This window comes from Trachurus trachurus, assembly GCF_905171665.1.
Source record: "Trachurus trachurus genome assembly, chromosome: 5".
In the NCBI taxonomy this organism is placed as follows: Eukaryota; Metazoa; Chordata; class Actinopteri; order Carangiformes; family Carangidae; genus Trachurus; species Trachurus trachurus.
The window spans coordinates 2,426,546-2,442,860 of NC_139896.1; the positions used below are offsets into that span (position 1 = coordinate 2,426,546).

The 16,315-nt window shown below is 41.0% G+C and overlaps 1 protein-coding gene across 1 annotated transcript in view; it reads left to right on the top strand.

Moving 5' to 3' along the window:
• Positions 1-312: 312 nt before the first annotated feature.
• Positions 313-16,315, top strand: part of LOC310985545 (separin-like) — a gene marked incomplete at its 5' end in the record, with an annotated part of 44,431 nt that continues 28,428 nt past the window's right edge. Inside the window, 14 exons of the mRNA XM_083971160.1 lie at positions 313-393; positions 3,163-3,465; positions 4,408-5,184; positions 5,991-6,092; positions 7,211-7,322; positions 8,577-8,704; positions 9,479-9,672; positions 11,161-11,403; positions 11,562-11,706; positions 11,845-12,004; positions 13,915-14,054; positions 14,740-14,874; positions 14,978-15,094; positions 16,125-16,296. Coding sequence (XP_083827286.1) covers positions 313-393; positions 3,163-3,465; positions 4,408-5,184; positions 5,991-6,092; positions 7,211-7,322; positions 8,577-8,704; positions 9,479-9,672; positions 11,161-11,403; positions 11,562-11,706; positions 11,845-12,004; positions 13,915-14,054; positions 14,740-14,874; positions 14,978-15,094; positions 16,125-16,296 — 2,809 coding nt within the window. The remainder of the gene's footprint in view (positions 394-3,162; positions 3,466-4,407; positions 5,185-5,990; positions 6,093-7,210; positions 7,323-8,576; positions 8,705-9,478; positions 9,673-11,160; positions 11,404-11,561; positions 11,707-11,844; positions 12,005-13,914; positions 14,055-14,739; positions 14,875-14,977; positions 15,095-16,124; positions 16,297-16,315) is intronic.

Below are 16,315 nucleotides of genomic sequence, written 5' to 3' on the forward strand. Positions count from 1 at the left end.
GTTGTTGCCGATTTGAATGTTTTTTAATCTAATGTCACTTTACTGACGTTCATCAGCAGCCGAAAACTTATTTAAAAGTATGTTAGATCTAGGTTTTACCAGCTCGACATAAAGACTTTACTACGGTGAGTCACGTTATTCTATTTTTAGGGGGGAAATTGTTGTCGTTAGTTAGTTGAGCAGTGACATGTTGTGGCGCTAACGTTAGCTAACGGCTAACCGACTGGAAGAAGCAGAAGCAGAAGCTTGAAACTTTAAACTAAAATAAAACATTTAACTACTAACTAATGTGTTTGTTCTACAGCTGCCGACATGAAGTGTCTGAAGGTGGAAGAGTACATAAAGCGGACTGCGTCTGTGGAAGAGACCGAGTGTTTACTACAAGAACTAGAGGTTAGTTAGCACAACGTTCATTTTTACTATAAGTTAGATTATTAACGTTACAGGTAAACAGTGAAAGTAAAGGAGGTTACCATGGTATCACCTGTCTAAAAAAAAAACCTGTACGTGATTGGGAAGTAGCTCAAACCCGTGCTATTAATTGATAACCTTTTACAGTTGTTATCAAATTCTTTATTTTACAATCAAAAAGGCACACGTCATAACTTCCAAACAATACAATTTGCAAAGAAGAGACTGAGTCATGACACAAAATGATGCTTTTGGGAGCTTGTATGCAGCAAATATTGGGGTGGTTTAAAACGACATTTATGTATTAAGTATTTTGCCAAAATTATTGAATTATTGTTCCCAAACTCTGTAATTTTGTCCTCCATTTGAAGACCAACTGTTACATTTAGCATTGGAATACTTTGACCATTATAAAAGTTATCCAAAATGTCCCAGTTAGGCTACAAGCAAGAACAAGATGGAAAGACCTTTAACAGGTTGTGAATTCTATTTTTCGGGTTTTTCTTTAAATCTCCTCACCCATATATATATATATATATATATATATATATATATATATATATATATATATATATATATATATATATATATATATATATAATATATTCTTTCACATTTTCTTCAGTGTCTATGCAATAGAGATTGCCAGCGTGTCGTCATCATGACGTATTCCCGGCGGGGAACGCAAAGCATTGTGGGAATCTATGGCACAAACAAACGCGCCAGACTTTGAATTTGTGGAGGCAAGAACGCCAGTTTCAAATATCTACTGCTCTGGTTTGAAGATGCCGTCAACCTGCTGTGTTGTGAATTGCAACAGTCGTTCGCACGATAGACAGGGCAAAAAGATCCGCAATGGACTTTCGTTTTTTTGTTTACCAGCATGGAAAGTTGGGCAGCAGGTTAATGTCAGCGGACCACACCTTATGTTCATAGGGATCCAGCCCTTTGATTGTCTTTATTTTGTCCTCGTATCGTTTCTTTGGGTTAAAATTTAGTTTTAGGCGGTATGGTTCTTTGTTGTTTCCCTTTGCCCGCTGCATTGTGCCAGTTAATTCTGTTTTTTTATTGTACTTTTGTTATTATTTAGGGGAGCGCCGGGTCGATTGATACACTTTTCATTTAGACGTCTTTTTCAAAGATGACGTTATGTACACAAACATTTTTATCATGTGATTAACAACTCACATGTGTATTCTCTTAATTACAAGTGTAATTTAACACATATGTTGGATGATCGCGCTGTTTTATAACTTTGAACGTAAGTTGACATTTGTCTCAAACGCCCCACCTATGCGGGTCGTTTGAGACACAGAGGAGGGACGGTTGAAACAGCATGTTTTAAACAGAAACTACTGACATTACTCTCGTTTTTATGCAGCATATCAGACAACATACTAGTGTACTAGTTATTGCCAAAATGTCACATAATTTCTCACAATATAAATAGGTCAAATAAATATTTTTGTCCCGTGCGTAATTGTCAAGATCCGCATTTCGATTAAACTCGCCTTTCTTCTTTTGTACGAGTTGTTGGACAACTGCATTTTCATTTCATTTACTTATTTCCCTGTCCTGAGTCATGTTTATGGATACACAGTTGAACATATTGTCATTTTACCCTCGGCATTTTCCCCTCACTTTGCTGAATATCTGTTGATTCACGTCATAAACACGAACATTAAAAATATGTGGTGTTTATTAAAAATACATGTTGTTCATTAAAATCGGTTGTTGTTCATTGCAAAACAGTTAGGGTATTAATTTGGTGATTTATATACAGATATTGATCGCGCAATGTGACCACAATCACTACGCACGGTGGCGTGAGGGACATTTGAAACAGCTGTATCAATCGTCCCTGCAGAGACTACTGACACTTCAACCTGTTTTGCCTCTAAACTTCAAAACTATGACATTGCATAGTTTAGGACCTGTTTATGTACGAATTCATCTGTTGTTAGGTCATATTATTATTGCATGAAACACACAATACAACTTTTGATCACAAAAAAACTACAGCACCTAACATTTTACTTTCCGTAGTCAAAAACAGGTTCGCGCTAATAACTTTTGAATGGCGTGACGTAATTTCACAAGCTTTCCCAGGATTGGTCGGTGTTGAGTGCTGAACATAGTGACAAAATCTGACGGTTCAAGCTTGTGTGGTTTTCGAGGAAATCGCTGTGTATCAATCGTCCCGTGTCCAGCGCTATGTAGATCGGGGGAAATTGGCCAAAGATACCCACAATCCTTTGCGTTTCTGATGACGTTGCCGCCCAGTTGGTCACGTGTCTTGGCAATCTCTATATGTACAGTTGTTGCAAACTTCAAATCATAAGAGGTGTGCTTTAAAAAGAGTGATATGATTATTATTATTAGCATTAGCATTATAAGCATTGTTATTGGAAGGGAAAATGTTGGTTTTAATCTGTTTAATCACCTCAGAAAAAAGATGCTACTCTGAGCTGCAGCTGATTGTCGTAAGTCACTGGTCTGTCTAGACACTGGTATTTATGTACTTTGAACTGTTTGTTTACCTGTAAATATCAATAGATTTTAATTAGGTGCATTAGGTGATCATGATGAGTTATGATTCAGAATCAGATTAACTTTATTGTCCTTGAGAGGAGATTTGACTCAAGCCACATTTTATTAAACTAAGATTCCTACTGCACTGAATCTTTCTGGATAAAAGCATCTGCTGCCAAATGACTGACTAACCGTAATGTGGTTTTACGTTTTTTGCAGGATTATGTGCAGAGTCGTCCGGGCCTTCAGGGTCGCACGCTGTGTGACAGAGTCATCCGAGCCTGTAACCATCAGCTGGGAGTCGGATCTCTTCCCTCCGACCACGTCGCTCAGCTGGTGAAGCTGGTGGAGCTTTGCCTCCGTGGCTATGACGTCTCTGCGGCGCTCGTTCCTCAGAGCAGTCCCATGTACATGGAGAAGATCCTCTTCCACATCGTCAAGAAGCTGAGCTCCCTGGAAGCTCACAGTCCGTGCAGCTATCTGGCCGGGTTACTTTACAGCAGGCTTACTGCAGCACAACAGGTATGACTCACTTTTGACATACACACTGCATAATTGTTTGATTAATGTCAGTAATATTAAGTTTACACGGACACAAATAATCGGAATTACAGTATCTCAAAGAACTACACCCCTCACATGTGAGGGGTGTAGTCACTTTTTTGTGAGATACTGTAAATAGGAATAAATACCGATCCGAATAAAACAACACTTTACTGCACATGTCACAGTGAATTTATTCAGATTAATTGCTTGATTTACATGCATGTTTTAATCACTTTATTTCGCGTCCATGTCAGAATGATTATAATCCAGGGTATCCGTGGGGTCTTGAAAAGTATTAAAAGGTGATTTTGGGAAAATTAAGACCCTGAAAAAAGTATAAAAAAGTATTTTCACGACTTTATAAAGTCTTACTTTTTGAAGGTATTTTTTCTGAATTAGCTGTCCAAGGGTTTGAGTCCTAAAAAACATTGTGAAAATGTGTGAATTTATTCATTTTATTAAAAAGCAAGGCATCTTTATTTATATAGCGCATTTCATACCAAGGCAACTCAATGTGCTTTACATAAAGACAAAACATTAAAAAAGAAGCATAAAACAGAATAAAAACACTAAAAACAGAGTTAAAAGCAAGAGCAAATAAAAGAAAATAGATAAAGTTTTAAACAAAGATGAACCGGTACATAGAAAAGAAGATTGTTTTTTTTATTTATTTTTTTTATCCTAGCCTATTGTGAATTCTGTTGTATCATAGTGGTCTATAGTCGTTATCACAAAATAAAACTGATGTAAATGGTTACAGCTTGAAGTGGCGGTGAGGTGTTGAAAAATATTGAGAAGGTCTTGAAAAAGTCTTAAAAAGGTTTTAAAATTAACTTCAAGATTCCTGTATGTATTTATCCTGTAATCAGATTTGTAGTAAAAATGCAGATGTAAATGTGGCTTCTGTCTGGTTCACAGGCTGAGGAGTCGGACTACGACGTCCTCGTGCGGAGCTGCTTCTCCGTGCTCTGGACCGGAGTATCTGCCGCCAAAGACAAGAAACTTCTGAGTCCTCGGGTCAAATTCAGCTGCCAGATGCAGGCGCTGAGCTTCCTCCTCCTGCTGGGCACAGAAAACACCACGACGGCTCCCCCCCCCGTCTCCAAGGCTCTGGTTTACACAGAAGACGCCGTCGCTGAGTTTGAGAGCGGCTGTGGAAGCGTCACCACCGAGGATGCTTCCTTCCTTCTCCAGGAGGTGCGCTTGCTTTTCAGCAGAATCAGCAGAGAGAAGGAGGAGAACGGCGGTGGTGGCGACGGGTCAGAGCAGCGTGTGTTTGTGATGTCTGAGATGCTGCTGATTGTGGTGAAGCTGCTGTGTAAAGCCGGACGCTACGACCTCGCCTCGACCTTCCTGAGTGAAACGGAGAGCGAGCTCAGGGTCAGGCGGCGCTCCGACCGTCCGTGTGCAGCTCTGTCGCTCGGGAAGTGTGCAGTAAAAGTCCACGCAGCGCTGAAGGCCGGTGGGGAGGAGGAGGAGGAGAGCGCTCGGGCTCTGACAGAGAGCGCCAGAGCGCTGCGGGCGTTGCCTGGCGACCTGAGGGACCGCGAGGCGCACGCCGTCCTGGAGGGATGCTCGCTGGTGGCCTGGGCGGTGGAGAACGGACACAACAAGGGGTTAACGGCTCCGAGCCTCCTGGCCTGGTTCTCCTTCCTGGAGGAGCAGCAGGAGAGGATGTTAAAAACACTGAAGAAGGTGAGTGGAGGAAAGTTTTCTGTGTGTGTGTGTACATAGTACGTTCATGTGTGTGTTATGGCTGAGTTTAAAAGGGATAGTTCACCCAAGATTGAAATTTCACTCATTATCTCCTCCCCCTCATGTGGACTAAGGGCTGGGAGAAGTTTCAGAGTCCTCCGTGGCTTCTCTGAGTTACAGGGGGTCTCGGCGTAGCAGTGCATGTCCATATGACGGTTGCAAATGGATACCAACTGTCTTGGTAACAAAAAGACACACCAAAAAACATCCAGATACCTCCATGCTGCTCGTATGTAATGTCCCTCTTGTATTGAAGCCCCGAAATGTGAAAGTCTATATTTCAAGTTTGTTTTGTAGCGGAAGCTTCTCGAAGTTCCTCTTCCCGGTTCGTCAAATGCCCCGAAATGCTCCCGCTACAAAACAAACTTGAAATATAGACTTATTTAATTTTTTTGGGAACAATTTCGCATTTCGGGTCTTCAATACAAGACGGACATTACATACGAGCAGCATGGAGGTATCTGGATGTTTTTTGGTGTGTCTTTTTGTTACGAAGACAGTTGGTATCCATTTGCAACCGTTATATGGACATGCACTGCTACGCCGAGACCCCCTGTAACTCAGAGAAGCCACGGAGGACTCTGAAACTTCTCCCAGCCCTTAGTCCACATGAGGGGGAGGAGATCATGAGAAATGAAATTGGAATTTTGGGTGAACTATCCCTTTAACTGGCCTCGCGATTCAATGTGTGTGTGTGTACATATAATATCCTGATGCTGATGTGTGGCTTCTTGTCTCTCTAGAGTTCAACAACGTGTCCGGCTGAAGGCAGCAGACTGCAGCAGACTCTCTGTTTCAGTTTCTACCAGGGCTTCGTGTTTGCGTATGAGAGCATGCTGGCATCACAGGTGAGGAAACATCTGTAACATCTGCTGATGATGGTGCTAAACTGACAGATGCGACACGTTTTAGTCTACTTGCCAGCCCATAGTGCCCCATTGTGAACCCGGAAATGTTGAGTACCCCAAAGTTTTATGTTAGAAATATATAGTATGGGTCCCCAGTATTCAGAAACTGCCGGATGCTAATTTATATATATTGGGCAATTAGCACAATTGACATAATTAGCATAAATTAGCATATTTTGCCTATATGGGCAATATTTCAACAAAATTGACTTGGCTGATCTGGGCAATATTGGAGTGGTTTTAGGGGCTATTGATGATGCTGAATCCATTTCTGACATTTTAAAATTTCAAAATGGCTGTCAAAACCGGTAGTGACCAGATTTAAACCGCCAGTGGGCCGATTTTGATGGATTTCAATCTGGTCCCTTCCGGTTTAGACAGCCATTTTGAATTTTGAAAATGTCAGAAATGGATTCAGCATCATCAATAACCCCTAAAACCACTCCAATATTGCCCAGATCAGCCAAGTCAATTTTGTTGAAATATTGCCCATATAGGCAAAATATGCTAATTTATGCTAATTATGTAAATTGTGCTAATTGCCCAATATATATAAATTAGCATCCAGCAGTTTCTGAATACTGGGGACCCATACTACATATTTCTAACATAAAACTTTGGGGTACTCAACATTTCCGGGTACTCATTGTTGGCAAGTAGACTATTTCCACTAGGGCTGACCCAAAAAATTTGCCATGGTAATCGATCATGAAAGTCCGTGATTGATTTTTTTTTTCCTCCTTTTTCCCTTTTTGACACCGGTTCGGCAATTGTTACATTAAAGTGAGTCGGCTACTTGGCATCCTGGAAACCTGCCTGATTTTGGAGATATGCAGTGGTTGTTTGCCATTACTTTCATTATTTCTGCTCACGCACCCCCCGTCAGACGTTACGATTGCACACCCCGCCGGCCGCCGAATCTTCGATTAAAATCGATTTTATGTCCGGCGCGAAGCTTCGATTATCAAAATATGATATTCGAGTCAGCCCTAGTTTCCACAGCTCTAAACGTTCTCGGTCTCATGGTGTCGCTGTGATTTGTGGTTTGTGGTGTTTAGCTGGAGAACAGCGAGGCCCTGGACCGAGTGCTGCTGTTCTGCCAGGCCTCAGCTGGACAGATGATGACTGAGCTGCACAAACTCCCCTCTGAAAGTCTCCTCATCAAAGCAGGTGATTAAATTCTACTTCAGTGGTTCCCAACATTGACTTTATTGACTTTATTTTACAGGATAGCCCCCTGAGATGTGCCTTCTCAGTTTCGAGGGGGTCCATATTACATGTTTTTGTCTTGACTGAATACCTAAATAAGAATCTGTCTGCCTTCAAAATATTTGTAAAAATGAATAAAAATCATCAGGTTTTTATAGATGCTGGTGTTGATGTATAATTAATTCAAATATCATGACAAGGAGAGTTTGAAGGTGATCCGTGACTAAATCTGACGTTAATTCCCATCTACTGATTACCTTGTTTTAACCAATCAATGACAGGCCTCCTGAGGTGTGTGTATTAACCTACACCTGAAATACACAGCATCATAAAATATGTATGCACTTAAACTTTTATATGAAATAACAGGGTATCCGCGGGGTCTTAAAAAGTCTAAAATTTGAAAATCTAAATTTTAGGCCTTAAAATGTCTTAAATTTGTTGAATTATTGTGTTCAAGTCTTAAATAATTTTAGACAGGTCTTAAATGTTCTTATGCCCACCATGGGCGAGCATTTCACTTGCATTTGCCCCTAAAAAAAAAAATACAGGAAAATCACAAAAACAGAAAGAGCACAACCTGGGATTGGTCAAAAACTACAAATCCCACAATTCTCTGGCCTCAACAATAACAGTAGTTAGTGTAAGTAAGAGAGAGTGGAGCTGTAGGTGAAAAGAGGAAACAACGCCACGTCTGGTCCTGTTATATGTTGCAGGGTTTCCCCCAGAAAACTTGTTAAGCCCGGTGGTAGGGTGGCACCGGCGGCCCATCCGCGGCCCATCGCTGGGCCACCGGTGCCCAAGCATGTTTTTTTGTGACCCTGACCATTGACTGATGGCAGGGCCCTGTAGGTAACAGATTCATTAATGGAGCAGTAGCATTTATAAGGTGGGATTCCATAAGGCCTTATGATCAATGTTAAAAGTTGACTGGAAATTTGAAAATATTATCATAAACATCTGTTATTATAAGACATTTATGTAACATATGGTACCATTTTAGTGATGGGATTATTATGAAATGAATGGGAATATTTACTTTTCACCCTGGGAATAAACTAATAAATGTTTCCACCTTCCCTACTGGTTGGGAATCACTGCTCTACTTTATTAATGCGAGTGTTTCCAACCTGCTCTCTCAGATATAGACATGAATGTTGTAATATTAATATAACTTTTTCTTTTTCTCTGTGTTGTCGACTGTGTGTCTTGTAGTCGTTGCCGTGAGCAACTTGGCCTGTGGGTTGTACAACCGCCGTCTCTACGACCAGGCCTTCACCCTGGTGGAGATCGTCTGCAGGGATCTGTGCAAGAAATGTCCGGCTTCGCTCTCCGTTGATAGAGTAAGAGCTTCAGTATTTGTCATAGAGTGGCCTTAAATTCAAATTTCACTCATTATCTCCTCCCCCTCATGTGGACTAAGGGCTGGGAGAAGTTTCAGAGTCCTCCGTGGCTTCTCTGAGTTACAGCAGGGCTCGGTGCAGCACTGCATGTCCATATGACGGTTCAGAACGGAGCTCACTTTTCTTCGTCCAAAAAGACACACCAAAAAACATCCAAATACCTCCACACAGCTCGTCTGTAATGTCCCTCTTGTATCGGAGCCCCGACATGAGAAATTGTTCCGAAAAAAAAAGAAAAAAGTCTATGTTTTAAGCTTTTTTGTAGTGGAAGCTCCCAGTGTTGCTCTGCCGGAATCTCGCGCGATTTGAGGAGCCGTGAACTGGGTGTCAGTCCAAATCTCGCGAGATTTGGACTGACCAGGAAGAGCAGTGCTGGGAGCTTCCGCTACAAACAAGCTTAAAACATAGACTTATTTAATTTTTTTCGGAACAATTTCTCATGTTGGGGCTTCAATACAAGAGGGACATTACAGACGAGCACTATGGAGGTATTTGGATGTTTTTTGGTGTGTCTTTTTGGACTAAGAAAAGTGAGCTCCGTTCTCAACCGTCATATGGACATGCAGTGCTGCACGGAGCCCCGCTGTAACTCAGAGAAGCCACGGAGGACTCTGAAATTTGAATTTTGGGTGAACTATCCCTTTAACCTAAAACAAACCTGGAGAGTCGTAGTGGAAATGAACTTCCTGTCTTGTTTCTGTCGTCCTCTCCCAGCTGAACAGACCCTTCACGCTGGCGGTGCAGACCTCTCGCCGTGCAGGTCAGCTGTCCCGGGCGCTGGACTGGGTGATTCTGTGGCTGAAAGCTCTGGGGGACAAAATGTCCACACATCTGTCTGAACCAGTGTCTCTGTGGGTGAAGACAAAGACCGATGCAGCGCGAAACGCTGAGGACGACATCCGACTCAGGTACCGACAAAAAAAAACTACTGAGGTCTCACAATAAATCTGCCTGGATGTGTTTAAACCAAGATCTTCTGTTGGCTGCGTCGCTGAGGTTCTTTTGAGTTGTTGTTTTTATTTAACTCTCTGAAGTCGGCGCAGGTTATGCTCTACTTCATCGAGGATATCTCCAGAATGCCAAAGGGTAGTGACGTAAAAATATATGCATGCATCTCTGGAAAAAATGAAGAGACCACTCCCAAAATGATCAGTTCCTCTGGTTTTACTATTCATAGCTATGTGTTTGAGTAAAATCAACACTATTGTTTCATTCTATAAACTACTGACAACATTTCTCCCAAATTGGAAATAAAAATATTGTCATTTACAGCATTTATTTATTTGCAGAAAATGGCAACAGGTCAAAATAACAAAAAAATTCTGGTGTTTTCAGACCTTGAATAATAATGCAAAGAAAACATGTTCATATTCATTTTAAAACAACACAACACTACTTTTTAAATTTAGGAAGAGTTTAGAAATCAACATTGGTGGTATAATCCCAATTTTTAATCGCAGCAGTGTTTTTAAAATGTTTTTAAAATGTATTTATAATCTTTCTTCCTCATTAAATATGATTTGGTTCAGGTGACCAGCTAAGTAGAGTGAGGTGCTTGTGTTGGAGTTCAATAGACACTGGAATCGATGGCTGCCACATGTAGAGAAGCTGATTTATTAACAACATTTTGGAGCAGTGGTCTCTTTATTTTTTCCAGAGCTATATATATCGAGTAATCCAGTCTTAAAATCCAGGGTTCAATAGCAAACGCATGTGTTGTCACAGCATGGGCCAAAGCGAGTTCATTCACATCAAGATGTTTGCTCTGTTTCCTTGTATGGGCGCAACTACCTGAAAATCAGCCGTAAATGTAATAAATATTGAATAGATTTCTATTTATGCTTTTATGCAAGCTAAGACCGAGACATGGGATCATATCACATGGAAGGAGAAAGTTTGTTCGCTGCAGGAAACAAAAAAGCCTGTGCAGCCAATGGACCTACCGTATGCTGTGTCTCTGCCTCATTGCAGACACACACTGTTTTCATAGCAGGCTAAAGGAGCATAATATATTTTGTATTATAGTTAGAGCCCTTATTCTTTTTCCCCTAATCCCGATACCTCAAAGAACAGTTATACAGTGTCTAAAAAGAAGTTTATACACATTTTCTCTGTCTTTCAGATATTTTTGGAATTTATTTTCCATTTTTATTTTCCTTTCTTTTTCGGATCATATACTAGCTTTTTCTACATTCATATGACACCACTAACAGTGTTAATATTCTGAAAACTCAGGTTGTCATGGGAAAAAAAAAGGATGTTAAAACTTGATTGTGCATCACAGGACTGCAGTTTTACAAACATTAATACACAAAGAGACAGAAATACAGAAGAAAATAACCATAGACTCTTGAATGAAGGGTTAAACGATAAACTATGTTGTCGTCCTGGAACAGAACTCTGCGTGACGGTTTTGGCCCCGACGTTCCCGACGAAGCCGTGATGCTCCGTCTGCTGGAGGAGGAGCTGCACGCCTACAAGGAGGTGGCCGGAGACACGGCTCAGGAGCGTTACAACACACTCTGCGACCTGCTGGACATCTGCCACGAGGACAGCTCACACACTCACCTACGAGCTGTCTACCTCTGCGAGATGGCCCAAGTTGTGTGTTTCCAGGATTTCAGTGAACAGACCGACTGGTAAATACACTTTTTGTTGTGAATATCCAATCTGACATGTTGGTTCATATGCAAACATGTGAGAAACAAATGAAAAACTGAGTGAGCAAGAGAAAGAAACTTCGCTAAACCATAGTTTTGTTGAATATTCTTCATTATGTTTCTCTGCAACTCTACAGCTCGGCCGTCGATTTTACCCATGAAGCTTTGCGGCTGCTGGAAGAAGAAGCCGAGACGGCGGACAACGCTCACAGACTGAAGGACGACAAGGCTCATGCTTTACTGTGGCTCTACATCTGCACTCTAGAGAAGAACCTGCAGGACGTGAGTTTCCTCTCAGTCCAAAGTCATTTCAACAATGTCATTTTTTTTCTCAGCCTATTAAGTAGTTTAATCATCAAGGTGGATGATGCATTGATAAATAATAAACACCACTGTTATGATGTTTGTGTTTGTGTTCAGGGCATTGAGAAGGACAAGAAGCTGCGAGAGCTGCGTGAACAGACTCGACGTGTGTCCAACCCCATAGGAACCAATGACTTTGATTATGAAGACAAGCAGAAGACGCAGGACAACATCCAGGTCTACGAAGGCCTGCACTTCAACCTGGCTGCAGAGAACAGTAGGAGACTCTTCACTCATATTATCCTTTATATTTAAACCAACACTAAGGAACTTTTCAACCTTCATAAAATATTTTCATAACTTTGGTGATGGTACATCGACTTACAACAAGTTGAATGACACCTCTGTCATGGTCTGAGGGGGTCTGTATCTCTTTCTCTGGCACTAAGCAGCTTTGAGGAGCATGGTAGGAACCCTGCTCTCACTTTACTTTCACTTTCACTTTTGCGAGTCACAACAAGGAGGGAACAGGCAAAACGGCACTTTAGCAATGGATTATGTTTGTGTTTTCACTTTGAAATGATCCACTGGAAACAGAAACTTAGTTTTGATGTCTTCTGTTCATTTTAATGCAGGATATTTACAGGGCTTCACGCTAGTGTTCATGGGAAATGGAGTCTTCCTTCAGGCAAAACACTACCGCTTTGGTCCACAGGCGCCGCCAAACTCAACCAAAACTGAAAGTTCTTTAGTACTGCTTTAAGGTCAGGGTGTAAAGATTAACACTCGCCAACAGCCAATGGCGGGTTAAAAATGAGTTTGGCATGTAAAACAAAAACACACACCCGCCAGTGGCCGATTGAAAATGTTGAACTGCAATTCCTTTGCCACAGAGTTTATTTCTCTGGCTAGCAAAACCCCGATGCGAACTGTCAGGGTTCTGTTCTGTCCATCTTATAAACCGCCTCTGAACCGCACTCACAACCCAACCGTGCCGCGTGTACAGCGTGGTAGCGCGTAGCGTGGTACAGAATGAAGTTGCCCTCCACTACACATTTGATTTGGAAGTCTTAAAAATATGGATTTTATCATCAGAGTTCGCCACACACAGTAACTTCACACTCAAGTGTGTGTTCTCGTTCTCTGAACGTATTCACGCGAGACTTCCCTTGTCCCTGAACACACAGTGTAGCGAAAGCGCCCTCTGCTGGTCGGAGTTAGACACTGCATACTGCTAGATAACACTACATTTTTCAAACAATAAACCAACCTTTCCTTATCAGAAAACACACAGACAAATATCACCATACTCTGAATATGAGCTGAGCTGTACTAAATGCAAATTGTTAAACATGTAAATAATAATGATGTAGGTATTGTATATCAACCCACTGATGGCCACACATTCGCACAGCTCCACAGACCTGCTCCCTCAGGTTGTGTCTCTCCTGTTCCCACGAAGCTCTGCCCTGTCTAAAAGGTGAAGGAAGCCCGTATGTGGAAAGACGTCGCCTCCGAGATGTAGAATCTGTTACAGAAGAGAAACACACATTTCAGGACAGAACCGACATGTCCTGTGATTTTCAGCTTCTTTTTATATTTCAAAGAGGAGGGACAAAACCCGACAGTAATATTCTCAGCTGCCAGGATGTGCAGCTTTTTAAATGTGGCTTAAGTTGGATTTTTATACAAAAAACGTAAGGCAATTACTTTTAGTCAAACAAGGCATGATTTTTTCATTTGGCCAGTGAAAAATATATTTGGTTGGTAAATTTTTGGAGGTCACTAGCCAATGGCTGATGAGGTAAAAAGTTAATTTTACACCTTGTTTAAGGTTCATGTAATGATACATACAGGACTGTGTAAACGTTTTTAGACTCTCAAATGTTTAGATTCTTCTCCACTATCCTGCAGCATGACAACGACCCAAAAATTACAGCCAGTGTCCAAAAGAACTATTTTAATTGACGAGAAGAAGACTGAGTCCTGCAACACAGAATTATTTAAAAATTAAAATATTATGATCTGATTCAGGTTTCTACCGTCAACTGAACTTTAGAAAACATCTTCACTTTAATTACAGTGCCTTAAACTTTTGCACAGTGCTGTGTATATAAGTTGTCCTAAACACTCATCACTTGCTGGCTCTGTGTTCACTTATAAAACAATATTTTATCTATTTTTAAGAGTTGTGCAAACCTTTGGAGCGAGCGCTGGACGAGTGGTCTGCTCTCCTGAAGACTCAGACTCTGCCCTCGGTCAGGAACCACAAACAGACCTGCAGCTCTGTCGCTCTGGCTGCAGCTCTCTTCAGACTCATGGGGAAGGTAAGAAGAGAAGAAGATGAAGGCAAACATTTCATTTCATTTCATAACCTTTATTTAAACTCGGAGATAAAGTATATTGAGGAGTAACCTCATTACATACAATATAGCCGAGATTAAACACAAAACATATAAGGACAGAAAACAAAACATTTGAAACACACAAAAGCATAACAGAATACCGGAAGTTAAAGGTGACAAGGATAAATTGAGACATAAGTGTAGTTAAAAGCAGTCGAGCAGTTGGAGGTAAAATAAGATGTACTTATGGTTTTAAATGATCCTATTGATAAAAGATACTAGTGAGTTAATATAAGATGGTAAGAGGCCAGTGAGAGCTTTAAAAATAAATAAAATCCAGTGTCGATCACGCCTGTTACAGTAGATAGTGAGGGAATACAGGTCACAGTGATGAGTGTTGTAGCTGTTGCCAGTAATAAACCTCAGGGCTGAAGTGGATGTAAAGTTGTAGCTGATGCATGTCTGTATAAGACGTCTCCATAGTCTAAAACTGACATAAAAGTTGCTTCAATAAGTTTCTTCCTGCAGTGAAAAGGAAAGGACGATTTGTTTCTGTAGAAAAAAACTATTTTTTGTCTTAGTTTATTTACCAGATTAGATGCATGATCCTAGGTGATCTCTTTTGCTTCTAAAAATGAATTCCAAACCTCCGTATTTGCTGTTGCAGCCTCTGAAGGCGTTGGAAGCTTACCAACTCGCTGTCGGACTTTCACATCTCCTCGGTGACGCCCACGGTTGTGCCAGCGCTCTCTGTCAGTCAGCCAGCCTCCTTCTGGAGCTCGGTGCTGCTGATCTGGCTTTGGTAACGATTCTTCATTCATTCATACCAATAAGAAAACTAGAATTTATCTGCCACATTTTTTGATTATACACGTAATTGTTCTTTAATTGTTCCTGTTTTTTAGGTCCAGTTGGAACAAGCAGAAGAACATCTCGCTGCTGATTCCACCAGTGACGGACCGTCTTCCCTCTCCATGCTCGCTGTGCTGCTGAAGGCTCAGTACTGTTACAGCACAGGACAGGTACACAACCTTTACACACATACCAGTTTTTAAAATGTATTTTTATAACGGATTCCCATTAACTGATGCCGTAGCGTTCATCTGATCTTCCTGAGATCCATATTAAATATATGCAATATACATATAAAAACCTACAAGGCAGAAATTAATCCAATGTAACAAAACAAACAAAAAATCACACAAAACAATAAAATAAATTACATCAACAAAAAGTTACTAAAACAGTTCCCTTCCAATACTGTTATCAATTTACATTTTTAAATAAAGTTGAATAAATTCTCCTTTTTAAAGACTGATTTGTTGTGCCTGCTACAGCGGAGATATGGAGGTAGGTCATTCCATAATGATACAGCTCTATCTATATCTCGCATTTCCTCAGTTATTAGCCGGTATTCAGTTAAGAACCAGGTCAATTATAATGGCCAGGTTTGTTTACACGGACAAATAAAGGACGACCCTAGAAACAGGCCGGGAAAAACTAAAAATCTTTAAAAAAAAAAAACTCCTGAACAATGAGCTTGTTGTTGCATACAGTCACTAATGTGTAAAAATTAACAGAGCGAATGGAAGGAAAACAGGAAATCAGGTGGCCCCATATTAAAATATGAGGAAATATACTTATAAAACAGAGGGAATTATAAATAAAGGCCTCTCTGCCTCCAATAAGGGCCTATTAACTCTGGGATTTTGAGGTAAATAAAGGTCACTATCTGACGAAATACGGTAACTTCATTTCTCATATATTAGGGGTTTAGTTTATTAAAAGCTCATGCTTACATCATGCATGTAAAGAGTTATAATAAAAAACATTTCAAAATGCATGTGCAACTCGGTTAAATAAAAGTCTGTTGGTCCAGTCATATATTTTGTCATCGTAGTTTTCTTAAAGTCTCGTCTCGTGAGCTGAATGTTCGTTCGTCACACCCCTATCATATATCATATATATTTTTTCTGGAACAGGATGATTTCCTCTCCTTCTCCTTCATTAAATCTCTCCTCTCCTTTCTCCTCTCCTCTGTGGCCGTTGCAGGTGAGTCAGGGCGTGTCCTACCTGTGTCTGGTGCTTAAAGAAGTGAACGAGCAGCGTCAGTCGAAGAGCTGGTACCTGCTGCGAGCGCAGGTGCTGCAGAGCTGCAGCTGCTTCCTGACTCTGGACACGGCCGCTCTGCCTCAGGCCCAACGCAGCCGCATCACGCAGCACGGTGAGAAGAAGCTGCTGCT